The sequence below is a fragment of the Sus scrofa genome, chromosome 5 (genome assembly GCF_000003025.6).
Source record: "Sus scrofa isolate TJ Tabasco breed Duroc chromosome 5, Sscrofa11.1, whole genome shotgun sequence".
In the NCBI taxonomy this organism is placed as follows: Eukaryota; Metazoa; Chordata; class Mammalia; order Artiodactyla; family Suidae; genus Sus; species Sus scrofa.
This window is the reverse complement of record NC_010447.5, coordinates 27,298,944-27,319,563: the sequence shown is the minus strand read 5'-3', so window position 1 is coordinate 27,319,563 and position 20,620 is coordinate 27,298,944. Positions and strand designations below refer to the sequence as shown.

Sequence of the window (20,620 nt, the reverse complement as noted above, 5' to 3'; positions counted from 1 at the left end):
AAATAGCATAGGCTAGCTTCATGATCTTACAGTAGGGAAGGATTTCTTAAGACACAGCACAACCAAGAAAAGATTGATAACCCTGACTACATTAGAACTACCAACTTTGGTTCTTCAAAGATGACATGAAGGGAATAAACTGACTAGCGTTCCTGCTGTGGCGCAGCTGGCTAGAATCCAACTGCAGTGGCTCTGGTCTCTGCAGAGGCACGGGTTTAGTCCCTGGCCCAGCACAGTCGATTGAAGGATCTGGCATTGCCACAGCTACAGTGTAGGTCACAGCTGTAGCTTGGATTCAGTCCCTGGCCCGGGGACTTCCATATGCTTCAGGTGCGAACATTTAAAAAGGAAAAAAAAAAAAGAGGAAAGAATAAAATGATAAGGCATGAACTGGGAGAAGATCTTTGCAACTTGTATAACCAGGGAGGGGATTCATACCCCTGCAGCATAATGAACTCTCACAGAACAATAAAGACAACACAAATAACCCAACAGAAAAATTGGGTTATTGAATTTGTAGAAAAAGACTCTGAACACAGCTTGGTATATGCATATTCTATAATCAACAAGCCCCACTCCTAGGTCTACCCTGGAGCAGTGGTTCTGAAAGCGTGGACCACATGGCATCAGCATCATCGGAGAATTTGTTAGAAATTTTCAGGCTCCACCCCAGATCTACTAAATAAGACTCCAATGGTAGGACCCAGGGATTTGTGTTTTAACAAACAATCCAGGTGGCTCTAATGCTGGTGTAATTGAAGTCTTACAAAAAGGTAGCCAGGGGAGCATGTGCTTGAGGAGGGCCCACAGTGAGCTTCTAAGATACTTGCTGGCAATGTTCTCTTCTTCAGCTACATGGTGGGTACTTGACGGCTCATGTTATTTGTACACTGTGTATCTGTTACATTTCGTTTGTATGTCAGCTTTGAGAGGCAGTGTAGTCTAGTGATTAATAGCATGGATCTAGTCATACTGCCTCTCTTCTGCCCCTTCTAGACTTTGTGATCTTGGGGAAGTTTCTTAACCTTTCAGTGCGTCAGATTCCTAATCTATAAAATGGGTTCCAGTAGTCCTAACCACATGCACATGTAGAAAGTGAAATGCTTGGTATATAATAAGCATTACTGAGTATTTGTTGTTGTTACTCTATGTTTGTTGCTACTTTTATATGTTTCATGTATGTATGTCACAAACACACACAAATCCTTCAGGAAGAAATTAAAGCTAGATAGTCTCTCTCTTTCCAAATTGTTTGGTATAATTTTGCTCAGGTGCATAGAAATTGATGGTACTGCAAGTAAGATTCTTTTATTTGAATTTGAATGCATTTTTTTTTTCCTGTTGAGCTTTTAGGTTTAATCTGTGTTTTCTATCCTACCTGTTAGCAACACTCCCGTGTTGATTTTCTCTACAGTAATTATTTTTCTAAAGCTTTGCAAAGCCAGCTGACAGGTATGAGTAAAAAGGCAGTAGACACTTTAAAAAAATCTCTTCAGGCTGGCGTGGTTTTGCTTACCAGCCCTTGTCTCTCCATGGCAACAAATCTGCCCTCCCAGGAGTGGTAACCTGTGGGCAGTGCTGTCGCTGGGCAGATGCATGCCAGGTCAGAGCAGGTGCCTCGGTTCATGAGATCTTGTTCCCTACATTATCAGGGCCTACAGGGATCTCCATGAAACAAAAGGGCAGGAAAGAAGGAGGTTCTGAATTTGCCTTTCAGGGAAACTGGCAAACTAAAGCCTAAGAAAGAATCCTTTTATCAGAAAGATGAAAGAGTGAAGAGAAAAGTTATAAGATGGGCATAGTTTTATTGCTAAGAGACGGAATATCCAGGTGGAAATCAGAAATATTCTGGTTAGTTGTGGGTTTTTTTTTTTTTACCTTTTTTTAAATTTTATTGAAATATAGTTGATTTACAATTCTGTTTGGTTTTTGAAAGCTTAAGACAGTGAGATCACATGGGAGATGTCCTCTTGACTAAATAACTCCATTCACAGTCATTCCTTGGGGAAGTATGAAGGACCTATTTTATGAGCCATGGCCTGCTGGACACTGGGGAAGAATCTGTGAAGACAAAAGACCCTGTTCTCTCGGAGTTTCAAGTCTAGAGGAGGTCACAGGAGCTTAAGGAAGTTACAGTGTTAATGATTCATGGGATAGCCAAGAGAGCAGAAGGGATGCCCAGGCTCAGCCTGAGGAATCAAGGTGCGCCAGGCCATGCAGGGTGGGGTGGCAGCGGGCAGGGAGAACACGGTGCCTTCAAGGAAGCCAGTGGTCAGTATGGCAGACTGGGTTTAGTGCAGGGTCATGGCCACGGGTGAGAAGTGAGAGGTAAATGGGGCTGATTGTGTCAGCCCTCAGGCATTCACAAGACAAATGAATGTGAACACCATTGGAAGAACGAGTCTGTGATAACAATATGGAATTTATGTAATTCATTCATTCTGATCCACAATCAGAAAACATTCTGGACAATCTCACGGTGAAAATAGGAGGTACAGATTGGTTCTCTGCCCTACGTGTTCCTTAGTAATTTAAGCCATCTTGGGAAATCAGACAAACTTAATTTTTTTTTATTTAATTTTTTAAAATTTATGGCCACACCCATGGCATATGGAAGTTCCTGGGCCAGGGACTGAATCTGAGCTGCAGCTGTGTCCTATGCAGCAGCTGTGGTGTTGCAGGATTCTCTTACAGAGAGATGGGACACTGAGGCTTTTTGCCAGGAAGCAGCGTTTATTCATGCCAGCACTGGCCCAGCAGATTCATACCCAAAGGCTGAGCTCTGTCTTTATAGGGGCGCTGTCTTTATAGGCTCTGTTATTTTTCTTTTACACTTTGGTCCCTTTGTCCCCCTTATAAGATAACATACATTCTGTAAATTCTGGTTGGACAGTCTATGCTACAAAGTTGCGCATGGATACTGATTATGTCATACTGCCACCAAGTTGCATGTGCGCTCACAGATGCTGGTTGTGCACCACTGCCTTCCCTTGTTCTGGGAGGACCCCTACCACCACAGTGGCAACACCAGATCCTTTAACCCACTGTGCTGAGCTGGGGATTGAACTCATACCTCTGCAGTGACACGAACCACTGCAGTTGGATTCTTAACTCACTGCACCACAGCAGGAACTGCAAACTTTGTTTTAAACTCACAACTTAGGCATCATGTAAATGATGTCGTTCATGTGTGTGACATATTGGCATGTACCTGTGTAATTTAGAAGGAGGGCCCCACACTCCCGCCCAGGCTCAGTGTGTCTCCTAGGGAGGCCCATGGAGAGCGTAGACTCAAAAACCCTGGTATCGGGTTCCCTGAGGGAGCCTTCCCAATGGGAGCTGTTCTGATCTCATCATGCAAACAAGAAATAGGAGGAAGTCGTCCTAATAAAGTTTAGCCTAAATCCTAATTTCTGTGATGAAGACCCCTTATCATTCCTGTAGCTCTATGAGTTCTTCCTCAGCCAGAAGGATTCATCTCTCCGCAAGTGTTGCCCAGGACCTCAGGCTTGCCTGTGTAACCATGGGAGTGAAGGAAGGGAGGGTTCCTGGGTCCAAATCGGAGGGGGCTGACCAGGCCAGCTCATCGTTTGATAAAAATGAGAAAGGGAAGATGCATTCCCCAGCGCGGGCCGCCTGAGAGGGAGGAAGGGCACGAAGCAAGAACAGTGACAAAATGTTTCTTCTTTTGAAATTTTTGTGTGTTTGTTTGTGTATTTTTAGGGCCGTACCCGTGGCATATGGAAATTCCCAGGCTAGGGGTTGAATCGGCACTGTAGCCGCCGGCCTACGCCAGAGCCACAGCAACGCGGGATCCGAGCCGTTTCTGCAACCTACACCACAGCTCATGGCAATGCCGGATCCTTAACCCACCGAGCAAGGCCAGGGATCGAACCTGTGTCCTCATGGATGCTAGTCAGATTTGTTAACCACTGTGCCACGATGGGAATTCCTCCTTTTGACATTTTGAATGGGCCCATTTTACTTGGCGTTTTGCTGAGTTTGCCCACTTTTGTCTAGAAATTCCGCAGGACAGAAGGAGACACGACATTAACCTTGTAACAGGAAGGACTTTTAGGTTTTGCCATTTGATTATGTGGCTCTTGTTTATGTCATGTTCAGGTTTTTTCTTTTTCTTTCCTCTTCGTGGCAGCCATTTGTGACAAATTGCCAGCACTGTCTTCCTCTGATGACATCCTTCCCAGTGAAAAAATCTAAAATACCATCTTCCAGAGTTCCCTAGTGGCCTAGCAGCTAAGGACTCTGCATTGTCACTGCTGTGGCATGGGTTCAGTCCCTGGCCCAGGAACTTCTGCATGCCATTGGGTACAGCCAAAAAAAAAAAGTGTCTCCCCTTCCAGGATGCATTGTGAAGAAAAGGTGATTAAGAGGAAAATATGTTTGCACAGTTCTGACCCCCACACCATCCTCTTTCGCAGAGGAAGGCGGAAATGTATGACCTTCCTGACCCCATTGCAGCTTAAGTCCTCAGTAAGATACAGTGTTGTTTTGAACTATCTTGACAAAGGAACCAAAAAATTAAAAGGCTTTGTGGACAAGCCAGAATATGAGGGCCGTTGCTGTTTCTCTTCTTACTGAATTATGCCCTGAAGTGTAGCAGCGCTGGTGGTTCTGTGCTTCCTTTGTGGGGTCATGAAATGAATCGTTGATAGGAGATGTACCAAGATGACATTCTCCAGGGGGGTGGCTGGGCTCCACAGCCTGTCGCTCTCTATACTAATTTCCCTACGATTCTCTTATGCGGCCAAACATCCCGCACAATTGGGCAAGGGTTCTCAGAGAAAGGCCCGCAAAGGGTTTTCTGGGGCAAAATATCTCGGATGGACTACCTGTAAGGCTGGAGGTTTAGTGGGTGGGTCTCTTGGAAAGAATATTCAGAATGAAGGCAAGTATGTACCATGCAAAGAAGATGCTTACTAATTCCTTAGAAAGGAATACATTGTTAATATTGCCCAAGGAGAAAGGTGTGGGCAAAGCTGAGTGAACCCAGAGCCAGAGATCAGTTAACTGCCCATGAAAACATGGCATGGATTCACATTTCAAATGCCCAGGCAAGACGTGGCAATTGGCTCTATTTGCCTACTCCTTTATTTCCCAAATATCTGTCTCTGGAAACCTCATCTTGGTGACTTGGACCTAATGACCCTCAGTCCCCCTGCTGTGGCACTTGAGGAGCTCGATAAGGGGTATGACGTCTGCAGGTACCCATGAACTCCAGAGAGCATCTCCCCGGAGAGAGAAGCCTTCTCGACGGTCATGCTTCAGATGTCATCCTTCATGTCCCTGCTCTCTTGAGCTCAGATAACTGTGTGCCTTGATGGGAAGAGATTAATCAGTGGAAAGTTAATAGTTAAACACCCACCAACACTGACAGCAGGATACTAATGTGGGTATTAAATGCTTGGTTGTATTACCTTGATCGTATGAAACTTGTTTTGGCAAAGGACAAAGGTTACGTTTATGAAATCTTGGTATGCAGTTGGTTGAACTAATTTCTACCAGTGCCACATGGCTTTAAAAAACTATGCCTCAGCGTTCCTTTCATGGCTTGGCGGAAATGAATCTGACTAGCATCCATGAGGACACAGGTCAATCCCTGGCCTCACTCAGTGGGTTAAGGATCTGGCGTTGCTAGGAGCTGTGGTGTAGGTCGCAGATGCAGCTCAGATCTGGCATTGCTGGCTGTGGCGGAGGCCGGCAGCTACAGCTCTGATTCAACCCCTAGCCTGGGAACCTCCATGTGCCGAGGGTGCAGCCCTTAAAAAAAAAAAAATGTCTCAAATGCAAAAAAGGCAAGCCCCCCCCCCAGCCCCACCCTCCTATCAATTATAGGTTTTAAGAACAAATTGGAGAGTGTTTGATCTGGTGGTCAGATCTGCATTTTTGTTTCTTCTGCATTGTGTAGCATATTCAGATCTATGGGAATTTGGGAGTCAGCCTGCAGTCCTGCCCTTGACAGCCTCTGAACAGCCCACTGCCAGGCCCATCTTTCCTTCCTCCATGCTGTTGATGTGGCCATTGGAGCACAGCTCTGTGGCCACTTAGTTGGAACATCAGGGCATTTTAAAGGGCGTGCCAGGGAGAATGGAGAAGAACAAGGTCTGTTATGCCCCCTCTCATCGAAATGTTGTTGTTGGGGATGTGAACCAAAATAAACATGCCCGCCCCCCACCAACCCCGAAAAACCAGGGAGCTAGTGCCGGGGGCAGAGAGGTGGACAAGGTTCACCCTCTCCCAGGAGGTGGTAAACTCTCCCCAGTCTGTGGTCTTGTACCTGCTGGCACACAAACCTCCAGCAGACACAGTGACATTGCTGTGCACAGCAGCTGTCATTGTTCCAGTCTCAAGGTACTCTGCCTGAGTGAAGCCCCTGGACTCCAGGCAGGGGACAGAAGCTGGTGTGAGCACCTTCAGTGGCTACAGAGCCAGACAAGGGACACATGTGGCTCAGCTCCCAGCAGTGAGCCCAAGATAGGCCATGTCCTCCCTGGACAAGCTGCCTGGTTCCGAGCACAACAAAGAGCCCCCTCGAAGCCACCCCCCCCCCCCGCACCCGGTCACCACAGATCCCTGCCCTTGTTCCAAAGCTTGGGAGAGCTGTTCTATCTCTTAAATCTAAGAAGCCTGCTCAGAATGCAAAGAGGATCTCTCCTCCCTTCCCATCACATTCTGTTACTGCTGGGCATCAACAGATGGAGGCTGCCTTTTATATGCAAATATTCGGAACCCATTAATTCCCCAGTTCCTGCCACCTACCCTCCCTCTTGTAAGGCCATCCAAATGGCAAATAGAAGTTCCCACCCAACTAGACCTGTTAAGAGACTTCGAGGCCTAGTGACAGCTTGAAACTGACTTACTTTTGATACTCTGGGGCTGATTCAGATGTGGTCTTGTGGCAAAAGACTCTCCAAAAGGTGGATGACTTCAGGCAAGACTCTTGGGGGTGGGGGGAAGCATGTCGGGTGGGGCGAGGAAGGGGGGCATTTTTCTAATGAGGAAAACGCTTTAGAGAGGATTTCATTGATCCTGGTAAAACCTTTGAGGCCTGCACTATCCTTATTCCAGATTCAGCAGTAATAAGAGGCTGCGGAGTTCCTGCACAGCCCCTGATATGGGTGGCGGTGCAGCCAGGCTAGGACCCATGGCAGCCCAGCTGGAGCCCTTCGTAGGCCCCACATAGGATGTGAAAGAACTAAGGGTCCACAGAGAAGACAGAGGATTTACCATCTGGCCTCCTGCCACCTTGACTTTGATAGTGGTTGTGAAAAGAGCCTCTGGCCTTCCTCTTCTGCTTTTTCCCCCTCGCCTGCTATCCTCTGCTCCCTCCTGCTTGGCCCGAGGAAGCCTCTGAGCCAGGCCCTGCCCTGCTGCCAAGTTTGATCCCCTGGCAGCCATCCCTTTCAGCAGAGCTCGGTCAATCAATATTGAAAGCTTCAGCCAGAGAAGAAAAATGCTCTTGAAGTACAAAGCCCATCTCCCAGAGAGAGGCTTGGTTAGGAGATGGTGATGGTACTTCAGCCACCGCACTTCTGAATGTATTGGGTCCCAGCCCTGGAGCCACCCCACATCCAGCTTCCTCAATAACAGGGCTCCTCTCCTGGGCAGCACGTAACAGCATCCATGTCCCCATCACTGTCTTCAGCTGCACCACATTCTTCTCGGCTACTCTCCTATATATCTTGTGCTTACAGTTCATGTTTTGACTCAGATTTCCCCCCGCCGCTCCCCACAGGGCTCCCTCTCTGGCAGATGCACCCTCTGTTCAGCCTCAGTTCCAAACTCAGTAGAGCCCTCCTGTGTTCCTGCCACACTACCCAGTCTCTTTTGTTGTCACCAAACCAGGCAGCCCTGGTCTGAAAGAAACTGGAGAATGAAACTGGAGGAGAAGCGGTTCTTCCTCTCCAGAGAAAATGTTTCTTCTTTTCCTCCGGCACCAGTCTTGATGTAAAGCAGCCTTACAAGTGGTGCTGTGCCTGGGGCAAGCTGGCACTGACTATGGATGCTGATGGGCTCTAAGTGGCCACCCGCCTGGCTGAAATTGGAGCTGGGGCCAGAAACCCTCTCCCAAGAACCCCATGCCTGGGCTTATGTTGAGCTTTTCAGTGCCAGTTAGATAAGATGAGGCCACTTGTGGGGATCCTTCCTCAAGTGGCCTCATTTTACCTAAATGCCATTTCTGACTGCATTTCAACACTGGGTCTCCTGTAGCATGAAGGAAATATCAGGAAACCAGTCCAAGAGTTCACATGCATTGTTCACTTCCTGGGCAGCAGCGTCTCATCAGTGACCTTCAGTTGTCCACACAAACCACTCTTTTACGGGGGCGGGTGGAATGTCACATTCGCGAGGAAGCCTAGCAGAGACGTGAGGTGGAGGACTTGTGAGCTCCTTGCAGCAGCATTGGAAGGAATGGTCTGAGGCGTTCTCCCTAAGCTTCCCACCCAGCTTGGGACAGCCTTCCCTGAAGCGCAGGTGTGCAAGGATGATGGCAGGAATCTGATGAAACTGTGGTTCTCTGAAGAGGGGCTGGGGAGGCCCACCCCTTGGGGAAAGTGTGAGATTTAACTTCATACCACTCCTAAGGTGTGGGGATCCTAAGCAAGAAACTCACATAAAACATGTTCTGACACTGGAAGAACCCACAGGGTCCCCCAGTGAAGACAAATTTGAAACCCTTTGTAGATAACCCAGGGCACACAGCAAACAACCCGAATGAAGAGAAGCTTGTATCTTACCTTCAAACCCACCACGGGAAAGGATAACTGGACACAACAGAGGCTTCCCTCTAGTCCCCCCCCACCCCAAAGTAAACCTAATAGAATAGTTTGAGAGAAACTTTAAACCTGTACAGACAGAACCGTGAGGTAAAAAGAGGTAGATGTGGAAAAGAACCACATAGAAATTAACAATGGTGAAAAATATGTCACTGAAATAATTTACCAAATGGATCAAGCAGTAAACTTCTAAAGTATAAATTAGTGAATTGAAAGTTATCACAGAGGTTTTTAACATAGGGAAGAGGCTGAAGTTTGGAAGGTAAACGGAGAAGGATCTAATAGGAGAAAATATAAAATTATGGAGAAATTATTTTTAAAAATAGAGGGGAAGCAATAATAAAAAAATCTGTGGTTGAGAATTTTCCAGAATCAGAAATATTGTCTCATTTTGAAGGAGTAAGACTAATTTCCAACCCTGATAAATAAAAAGAAATCCTCACTCTCTGTCTCAGTGGAAGTTCATACCATCAATAATAAAATATCAACAATTTAATAAGCTACCAATGAGAAAAAATATTTACTTGTTAAAAAAAAAAAAAACAGAAACAGGACAGCCTTTTTAAAAAGAGAGGTCAGAAAAGATGAAATATTATCTCTAAACTGCTAAGGGAAAATAACAGTCAATCTAGAATTCTATACCCAATAAAGCTATAATCCAAGATTAAAGGCAAAAATAAAGATTTTTGTGGCCCTAAAATTTGGCGAGTTTATCCCTCACAGACCATTGTTATTATCTTGACATAGGCATTGTTAAAAGAATTGCTAAAAATGTACTTCAACAGAAGGAAATCAAGTCCAGAAGGAAGGAATGGACTAGAAAAAGCAAAGAAGTCAGTATGTTGGTTTATTTCCATAAGTATAGAGTGTAAATTATAAGAATGACTAATGGAAGTTTAAAAATAAGGCAAAGTTAAAATACTAGGCAATAACATGAAAGATGAAAAAAGGCATTCTAAGATTGTTTTATTTTCTGGAGAAGGACACAAACGTCAATTAACTTATATGTTAAAAACCTAAGGACAGCACTAAAACAACAGAAATAATCACTTCTAAACCAGTAGGAGAAGGAAAAAGGTATTCAAGAAAGCAGTCAATCTGACAGAAAGCAATGAAAGAAAGAGAAACACACTAAGTGGAAAATACAAAATAAATTTTATGCACGTATGTATGTGTGAATGATGGCAAAAATAGATTCAGAATAGCAGTTTTTACAATAAACAGACTTAACTCACATTTTAATAACCATAAAGATTAGATTTTATTTTACTTAGCCATCTACCACTAATGAAATACACTTAAAATAATAGAAAGTTTAGAAGTCCTACACTGCCTTCTTTAGGTTTTTATCATTGCCAGGTATCACGGTGAAGGGAGCATTGAAAATGACAAAGATTTCTTGCCTAAAAGTCTTGGGATAGCTTTAACTAAGGACCATAGATGGGGAGGTCCCACCTTGGCAGTGAAAATAAGTTAACATTTATTGACTCTTCCTCAGTCTTAACTGGAACCTACAAAGGAAAGTAAGAAGAGCTATGCTATGTGTCATGAAAGCTCAGACACAGGAGAACTTGGAGTGTGGAGGGGTGTGGGAGGCACCCTGCCTGCCCCTGCGCTCCCCCCACCCAAAAAAAAAGAACTCAAGAAGAAAACAAAAGATACCAAGGTTAAAGAAGATGGTCGGCAGTATAGCATCTGTGCTGAAGAAAGGTTAAATAGAATGAGGACAGAGAAGCTTTTAGGTCAAGATGTAGGAGGCCAGATTAGTAAAGGGAAGTAAGAAATTGAGGAAGCAAGAATGGATTTCTCTCTCAAGGAGTTCACCTAAGGGAAGACTGAATGGATGATAAAAAGAAATGCAGGCTCAAGGGAAGTTATTATCTTGACATAGGCAATGACCATTTTTAAAGAATAAAACCTTGGAGTTCCCATTGTGGTGCAGTGGAAACAAATCCAACTAGGAGCCATGAGGTTGTGGGTTTGATCCCTGGCCTTGCTCAGTGGGTTAAGGATTTTGCATTGCCTTGAGCTGTAGTGTAGGTCACAGACTCAGCTCAGATCTGGCATTGCTGCAGCTGTGGTGTAGGCCGGCAGCTATAGCTCCGATTAGACCCCTAGCGTGGGAACCTCCATATTCTGCGAGTGCGGCCCTAAAAAGATAAAAGCAAAAAAAAAAAAATTAAAAAAAAAAAGAATAAAACCTTAATATTCACCATCTTTTCCAGGTGACCTAATACTGCTTTTTAGAATACCGAAGCTAAATTTGGCCATTTTTTTCAATACCTAAAGTCACCAGCAATGGCAGTATCAGGCAATACCACCCTGACTATTGCTTTTAACTATGGATGATGTTTTGTTTTGTTTCTTTTTTAGGGCCGCACCTGCGGCATATGGAGGTTCCCAGGCTAGGGGTCTAATTGGCGCTATAGCTGCAAGCCTACACCACAGCTCAGGGTAACGCCGGATCCTTAACCCAGTGAGTGAGGCCAGGGATCAAACCTGAGTCCTCATGGATGCTAGTCAGATTCGTTAACCGCTGAACCACAATGGGAACTCCTGGATGATAGTTTTATGTGACTTAAATAAAACAAAGTAGGCACTGTTTTGATTTTAACTTTTTTTTACTGAAGTATAGTTGATTTACAATACTTTGTTAGTTTCAGGTATTCAGCAAAGTGACTCAGTTTTAAATATGGATATTTTTCAGAATCTTTTCCATTACAGATGATTACAAGATATTGAATATGCCATACAGCAAATCCTTATTGTTTATCTATATATAGTCGTGCGCTATCTGTTAATCCCATATTCTTAATTTATCCCCTTCCTCCTTTTCCCTTTTGGTAACCATGAGTTTGCTTTCTATGTTTGTGAATCTGTTTTGTAAATAGATTCACTTGTAGTATTTTTTAGATTCCGCAAGTGATATCACATGTTGGTCTTTGTCTGATTTCACTTAGTTTGAGAATCTCTGGGTCCATCCATGTTGCTGCAAATGGCATTATTTCATTCTATTTTATGGCTGATATTCCATTGTGTATGTGTTTGTATGTTTTTATATATATATCCATTCCTCCATCAATGGACGTTTAGGTCATTTCCATATCTTGACTATGGTAGATAGCACTGCAGTGAATATTGGGGTACATGTATCTTTTTGAATTACGGTTTTTGCCAGATAGATGCCCAGGAATGGGATTGACGCAGATCACATGGTAGCTTTATTTTTAGTTTTTTTAAGGAAACTCTATACTGTTTTCCATAGTAGCTGTACCAATTAACATTCTTACCAACAGTGTGAGAGGTTCCCTTTTCCCCACACTCTGTCCAGCATTTATTATTTGTAGACTTTTTGATGATGGCCATTCTGACTGGTGTGAGGTGATACCTCATTATAGTTTTGATTTACATCTCTCTAATAATTAGTGATGTTGAGCATCTTTTTATGTGCCCGTTGGCCATCGGTATATCTTTTTCTGAAGAAACGTCGATTTAGGTCTTCTACCCATTTGATTAATTTTTTTATTATCAATTTTTTAAAGATATTGAGCTGTAAGAGCTGCCTGTATATTTTGGAAATTAAGCCCTTGACGTAACCTTGTTCTGACCTCAGTCGCTGCCCCATGACTACAGGACCTGTTGAGGGCCTATAGGATGGTTTGCCTCTAGACTTGTCACAGAGACTGGTCCCTACTTCTTTTATCTTTTTTTTTTTTTTTTAATATGTTTGAGTAACTTCCTTTTGCTGCCAGCCATCTTTTCTTGTAAGCTGCCATAATTTTCTGTGCCTAGTCTGCTCACGAGCTGGATTAAGGTGTGTTTAGCCCTGACAATGCATCTACAAACTCATATATTATCTCAGCCAGCTTTCTGAGCTTGAAAGGCTAAGTTCTAGACCCTGGTCAATCACCAGGATAATAAACATCACTGGATAGTGCCAGTTGCCTTTCCATGTGAGGTTATATATCAGACATACAATTTAATACAAAACCAAGAGTCTCCTAGGGTGAGCATCGGAAAGCTCTTTTGAATGTAGTATATGAGTGGCAGTATGTGGATATGGGGACATTGATTTGGCTCTTTAGCCAAAGGCCTCTTCGGAATCCTTTCTGTTTACTTCCTGAGCTCAGTAAGAAGAGAACCCTCAGAAAGGGCTAACTGGTTGCATCTTCCCTCAAGTGTAACCTAAGAGACTTCTATTTCAAAACAGATAATTTTCTCAGTACTGACAGAAAAAGAGGCATCTCTCCTTCTCACCTACCACCCACCCTCTAGGAGAAAAGTCATTTATTTTGTATTAACTGTAATGGCCTCTCTTTGCCACCTGCAGTATGAGCTCCATTTCTCTCTGCTGCCTGGGCTGTATGAATAGACTCTACTGCCTGGAATCTTAACAAGCTGGACATCATTCGCCACAGACTATGTTCTTAAATAATGTAATGACAGGGCTAGATGCAGGTCGCCTTGAACCTGAGAGTGGGTAAATCCATCAGGGGTTTTAACAGAAGCAATGTCAGAGGCTTTGTGGTTCTGAATTCCATAATTCACAGTTCCGAAGGCAGGGCTCAGAGACACTTCCACGCAGGAAGAGGCCGCTGGCAACATCAGGGTGCTCTGCTCTTCCCGGGCTATGGGCTGCTTTCCAAGAGGCCTGCCTTCGAGGGTGACATTTATTATCTTGGTGATTTACCAGAGTCTGGCTTTTAGCTTCTCAGGCTCAGAAATTGGCTTAATCAACAGACAAGAAGCAGATTCATTATCCGAGCTGGCCTCACCTTAACCAAGCTTTCCTGATGGATCTGCAAACTGCAGAAATGCCAGCTGACATTTATATGGAGAAAGAGGACTGAGTTTCTTAAAGTACAAATGACTAGCTCATTCTTTCTCTATAGGCAGGCCTACACGGGGAGGCAGATCATAATTAGAAGGTTATTTGGTCAACACGAAATCAGAATAAAGGTAAACTCTATGTTCAGTGGCACGGGCTAATAGCGTAATACATCCTCACTAAATATGGTCCTACCAGTAGAACTAAATTTCTTTGAAATCTGTTGGATAAGACTCTTGGATTTCTCTGGTGGTGCAGCGAGTTAGGAATCTGGCATTGTCCCTGCAGTGGCTGGGGTCACTGCTGTGGCGCAGGCCCAGGAACTTGCATCTGCCATAGGCATAGCCGGAAAAAAAAAAGAAAGAAAGAAAAAAGACTGTCTCTGCCTCTGCCTCAGTTAGTATTTGGATAGACACCTGCCAATGTTTGTTTGTTTGTTTCGCCTCAAGGCTAATCCAGGTCCCCATTCCCAAATCACTTCTCACTAATGTATTTCTCTAGATTTTAATAATTTCCATCCATTTACAGCATAGTCATTATTTTTATTTTTTTTAGTTTATGATTTAAATATCAATGAGCTATCTTATTTTAAAATTCTTGGGGATCCCTCGCCGTACTTACAGTGATGAAGAGAAGCATGTGGCACCGATGAAGGTGGGGGAATAGCTCACCCAGACCAAGGGCGAACATTCAAGCACCTTCACGTTTTTATTATGATCCTTTGCTACCTGTGCTGGCATTAACTTTTTTCTTTAAAGAAAAACTTTTCTTTAAAAAAAAAAAATTATTTAAAAAGATTTACCCCTTTTTTTTCTATTCATGTATGAATAGAAAAATGACCATCCTTTGTCCTAAAAGTAGTATGGCCCTAAAAATAAATATATTGAAAACAAAAGCTCTTCTTTTTCCCGTGTACTTTTGTAGCTGTAGAAAGCTCTTGAGCCTAAGCAGATATGTGTTAAAGATACTCTAGCACTAAACCAGGCTCTCTCATTGACATCAAAAATTTTCAGGAGTTCCTATCGTGGCTTGTTTAACGAACTCGACTAGCATCCATGAGGATGCGGGTTCAATCCTTGGCCTCGCCAAGGTTAAGGATCTGGTGTTGCCATGAGCTGAGGTGTAGCTTGGATCTGGCGTTGCTGTGGCTGCAGTGTAGGCCAGCAGCTGTAGCTCTGATTAAACCCCTAGCCTGGGAACCTCTCTGTGCTGCCAATGCGGCCCTGCAAGACAAAAAGATAACAACAACAACAAGAAAAAAAACCAAAATTTTTTTCAAAAGAGGACTGAGCAGCAGAACAATTTAGGAGGTTATTTAATGTATGTTGTACCTCGTCCCTCTGTCGACCTAAATAGTAATCTCACAGTTAGGCCTCCCACATTTCGGGAAACAGTGCCCTAGGCTTTTGGCGACTTTAGGGTATTTGAAAAGGGTTTACATGGTGTTATAATGCCTCCTTCCCAGCCTTGCCTGACCCCAGGTCTGCCTGATGCCACACTGACATCTCATTCCTGCTTCTCCCTACACAGGTACACACTGGCAGCTCAGGACCTGGTGATGCGAGCCCGGGGCGTCCTGAAGGACAGAGGATGGCGGATATCCAATGACCGACTGGGCTCAGGAGACGACATTTCTGTCTATGTCATTCCTTTAATACATGGAAACAAACTGTCATGAAAACAGCCCAGGGCTTGGGGAGGACTGAAGGGGAGAAAGCTGGGGTGCCTGTGGGCAGGGCGGGGCTGGGATGGACGTGCCCCAGCAGAGTTCCAGGGGATGCCAGCTCTTCCCAGCCCAGGTCGGGAGCTTGCTGCTGAAAGGCCTCTGGCTGAGCTTCAAGAGGACCCTTGGGTTTCAGTTTCCTCTTTAGTCACAGGTCTGGATTCTCAACAAGAGCAAAACACAAAGGCTGCTACTGAGTGTTAGGTTTCTGTTGGTTCCTCTCATGGGCCTCCTAGGTGGCTCTCGCCCATTTGGAGGCACATACACCATATTTATTTTATCCAGAGTAGCTGGGGTGGCCATTTTCGGGTGCAACTGGCAGAAGACTCTTCAGCCTGCCAAGCTGCCACCTTCTCCACGGGTTACAAGTGCTGCATTGGAAAGTTTGGGGATCATGCCTCGGAAAGTGTAAGCACCCATCTTCTAGTAAGCCTGAGATTTATTTCAGGGAACACTATCTCTGTGTGGGTGTGTATATGTGTGTCTTTATTCTTTTTTGGTGACAGTGGGGGGCGGCAGGGATTTTTTTTCTCTTTTGCTGTTCTTTGAATCGTAATTGTTTCCCTCCGATAGAACAAGCCGGGGACTTTCCAAGCCCTGGCCGCGGAATCTGTGTGTCAGACTCCAGCCCTGCCGGTCCGGTCCCGTATCCTGTAGCCCATACCACCCAGGCAGCCATCTGGAGCGGTGCCCTGGGTGACGGAGCTCAGTCTTTGTTATGTAACAGCTCATTCCTGAGTTGCAATCAATGTGTTTTTGTGACTATGTGGGTGTTTCTTGGGACCACCAGTTCCTCTGTCGTCTACAAGGGTCCCTCTGGCGTGGCTTGCAGTTTCTCTGGAGAGTCGGGCTTTTCATTTCCAGAATGGTTGGCCCTCCCCGCACTGTGCCACTGGGACACACCCAAAGCAGTGTCAAATTGAGCAATCTAGGGTGTTCCTTGTATCGGTCAGTTCACTGCACCTCATTTGAGGACCATTCCTCCACCTGGATCCAGGTTCCCTGGGCCGTGAGGTGACTGTCCCCAAGCCCACTCCAAGGAAGGTGTACAGTAGCAGAGTCCTGTCAAGAAGCAGCAGTCTGAGCCTCCCCTTCATATCTGGCCCAGGCCCACTCAGAACGGCCGTTTGATAAGAGTGAATTTATCAGCCAGGTGGTTGACAGTCATTCTCAAGCTGTGCACCCTGCCCTGTTCCTTCTTCCCAGAATCATGTCCCAACCAGCCTGTCCCCGCAGGTGCTCCACCTCTGGCTGTTCCTCACCAGAGCAGGGCTACCGCTGCTTCTCTGCCCAGAGGAATCGCAAAATAGATTTCTAGAAACCACTTCTTGGGCAGATGGCTTCCCAGCACTGCGGGACTTGGTAGAGCAGTGTCCAGTGACCGAGGGCTCTTCCTACAGGCCTCCTGTGGTATCATCACCATCTTGACCACTTTTTATAATAAAAACATTCTTCTCACCCGATAAAGGAAAAGGTCAAGGGTGCCATTCCCCCAGAAGGCTGGAGAGCCAATTCCACTTCTCATGTTTGTTTGAATCCCTTCCCCAGAGGGGAGGGCAGGAACCTTTCCTCTGTGCAGTTAATCACCTGTATTTGCATTCCTGGAATGTAAATATTCTCTCAGGAATGGCCTGGAGCTTTCCTGCTTAGGAATGCATTCATCCCACAGTGTGGAAACAATACCTGGTCGGGCAGGTGAGGTACCTGGGATTCACCCACCCAAGTGTTTGCTGCAGTGTTGCCTGGGAAGAACTGGCTCCAGTGTCAGGAATCCTCATCATCTGCCAGCCTGTCTCCCCAAGGAGAGGAGTCTGGGGTAAACAATTTGCTCCTCTGGCAGAACATGATGCTATGGGGAAACATGCAGGCATCCAACAACAGTGCGGTCCACTTCCGGCGTGGACTCTCCAAACCAGGTATAAATTCAGAAACTTGAGCAAGTTTTCTGTGGAGGACTCTGAGCCACCTTCTTTGAGAAGCTGTCCTCCCAGGCCATCACCTCTTCCCCGAGTTGCCATTGCCTTTCATTTCCTTTATTTTCTGGGCTTCTATCTGGGTCCTACCTTGAGTCTCTCTTGTCTTATTCAAGGCACAAGTGTCAGAGTTTAGATGTGCATATCCTGTAGATGTCATGACAACCTTCCACTCAATTGTCCATTTCCTGCCAAGGCACGTCTCAGGAAATACTCTGGAACCCCTTTATTCCGTTTTTCTGAAAGTCTTGAGCATTTGGTCCTACTGGATTTAGTTAGAAAGGTATATGGGAATTCTTTCCCTAAGCCCCCTCGGGTAGAAAGATCTTAGGAGTGAGCTGAAGCCATGCGTCTGTTTGGGAAGCCACAAAGGAGGTGACTAAATCAAATGTGGAAAAAAATAATTTGTTAATGCCCGTGGCAGGTCTGTCCAACGCTGATATTGCTCTGTGAATTGAGCTTGCTCCGTTTTAGCCTTATTTTTCACCCAGGCCCCATGTCATCTGATCCCAGAGCAGTAACTGTGTCTATGTAACGATCGGCCCACGGAGAATTCCTGGAAGGGTCAAAAGGCCACATACTTAAAATTCTGCAGAACTTATTTCTACATGGTTCTGACATCTTGAGTATCTGATTTATAATCAAGTCTCCTGGCCCCAGTAGCCTCAGAGGATGTCTTCTTTAATAAAAAGCTTCCAATTTCCTAGTCAGGTGTTCATGGTTGTCTGGGGGTCGGGGTGGAGGTGAGGGGTGGCCACTTCCTTTAATGAAAGTCTCTCTCAATTCTAAATCTCTTTGTTGGGCTGGCCTCTGGTCTTCAGAATGTTTGGTGACACTCTTTTCCTTAAAGAGAGCAAACTCTGTGGCATTTTGTTGGGCAACAACCAGACCTTTGCTCTCCCAACACCTGAAATCAGAGCAGTGCCAGCAGCCAGAAAACCGGAGGGGGTGTTCTCCTGCGGTCACGCTTGCCAACTTCTGTTCTTGGGGAAGGAACAGAGCTGTGAGAAGCGGGCTAGGCCAAGTGCTCAGCTGTCTAATAGGACAAAGCCCTCAAAGTGGGAATTGGTTATTTTCCACCGTTTACAGCTTGGGGGAATCTGGGGTGTTGAATTGTTTCGTCTCTGACGGTTTACCTCCATGGGGGCTGCATAAAGTCAGCTGCGCTCACTCTTTTTACTAGTATTCATTTACTCCTTGGGACGCATCACAGCTGTCAGTAGTATTGTTGGGCAGGGATGAGAGTCCCGTGTCTAGATTTGGCCTCAGATCTTGGCCACTGGGGCGGGGTGTTCGGTGGACCAAGAGCACTAGCAGGGAAACACTGGGAGGCGGGGGCGGGGCGGGGGAAGAACTCCCACATCTTTAAGACTCTGGTCTAACCTCCCTCCTCATCTGCCAACCAACTTTATTTACAAGGCCATGAATGGTCAGTGGTTTTCTTTCCACCACAGTCTGAGGATCTTACCTTTCCTTAAGTGACCCAGAGCAGCTGTACTGTGTTTAGATGGAACATGTTAAGCTTTTATGAGATTCTATTTTTGGTAAGTTCATGTTCCTGGGACACTTGGAGAAAGCAGTGAGAGCCACTGTCTGTGCCAAAACCCACCAGGCTGACCCTCAAACGTAGCAGATCTAGGAAAAGAGTGAAATAGTATCTGGCCGCTGGACAGGACTTTACATTAGGAACTTAGACTTTTGAGGACATGGCAATGGCAGAGACACATCACAGCCGGCACACCATAGCCCCCCGAGTGTACTCTGGTTCTGTATGGGTGACGTGGCTTAGGTGTGTGCACACGGGGATTTTTCAAAGGACACTACATGAGCAGCCCCACTTGCCTCTTGTGTAAGCGCCGTGGTGGCTCTTTGTAAGATTCAAGTGCCAGTCCAGGGAGCACTATTTCTACTCCATGATGTGATTTGTGTAAATAGCTTTAATTTTGCCTGTGTGTCTTAGGTGAAGTTTTGTTTATGTACCAACCAGGTAGACAGTGACCAAATGAGGCTGTAATTGTGTTGTTTTCTGCTGTGATGTACTTGAAGAAGAATCTTGTGTCCTCCACTCCTCCAATCTTCCATAGTTTTTAGTGTTTGTTTGGGGAGTCCTGGGGTTACTCTTTTACTCCTATTTTGCCTCCATTTTCCTTGTTTCTTCTGGAAATCCAGAGAGGCCCAGAGTGGAGATCATTTGTAAGGAATGTATTACTGTCTGGGTTTCCAAAAAAGATCCTACATTATAGCGAATGAAAGGAATCTTCCTGAAAACGGTTTTGGAACCATTTATGCTCTGTGATTGTGAAACCCTGACTTTTGTAACCCAGAAATGAAAACTGTTTAGTAAAGGGGATCTATTTTGTGTGTTTTGAAACTTCGGTGCAATGTTCCCTGGAAAAAGTTGAAGAAATGTATATGCTCAATGCCATTTTAAAATAAAATATTATATATATGTATATAGGACCCCTTTAGCAAAACGTTTTTGTGTCATTCCTTTTAATTCACTAAGAAGCTTTTTCATATCAGGTATGAGGTGAATGTCATGGCCTCATGGAGTCATCAACTGAACAGACTCAAAAGAACATCAGAAGGGAATAGATGCTCAGACTGTCAGTCTTCACAGGAATCATCAGAACAGGCCGTCCTTTATCATCATCGATGCCTCTGTTCACCATGGACATGACTCCCAAGAATTACTCCCAACAGGTAATTCTTTTTTTGTTGTTTTATTGAGGTATAATTGACATACAACATCATATTAGTTTCAGGTAGACACCATAATGATTTGGTAAGTGTACAGATTGTGAAATGATCACCATATGAAGTCTAGTGACCACCCATCACCATCCAGTGTTACAGACGTTTTACTCTTATGATGAGAACTTGTAAGATTGACTCTCCTAGTAACTTTCCAATATGCAATATGGTACTACTAACAAGCAGTATATAATTACAATATGTTCACCATGCTGTATATTACATCTACAGGACTTATTTATTTTATAACTGGAAGTCTGGACCCATTTCACCAACTCCCTATCCTTTGCCTCTGTTTTCTGTATCCATGAATTAGGTTTTTTTTTTAAAGGCCACACCTGCTGCGTACGGAAGTTCCCAGGCTGGGGTCAAATCAGAGCCGCAGCTGCTGGCCTATGCCACAGCCATGGAAACACCAGATCGGAGCCACATCTGCAACCTATGGGCTTGTGGCAATGCCATATCCTTAACCCACTGAGCAAGACAGGGATCAAACCTGCATCCTCACTGAGACAACGCTGAGTCCTTAATCCACTGAGCCACCGTG

The 20,620-nt window shown here is 45.0% G+C and overlaps 1 protein-coding gene across 2 annotated transcripts in view; it reads left to right on the top strand.

Annotated features, from left to right (window-relative positions):
• PPM1H (protein phosphatase, Mg2+/Mn2+ dependent 1H) overlaps positions 1 to 19,787 on the top strand; it is a 272,527-nt gene extending 252,740 nt beyond the window's left edge. For both annotated transcript variants that reach the window (XM_021091936.1, XM_021091937.1), the window contains exon 10: positions 15,154 to 19,787. In XM_021091936.1, coding sequence (XP_020947595.1) covers positions 15,154 to 15,301 — 148 coding nt within the window. In that variant the 3' untranslated portion in view covers positions 15,302 to 19,787. The remainder of the gene's footprint in view (positions 1 to 15,153) is intronic.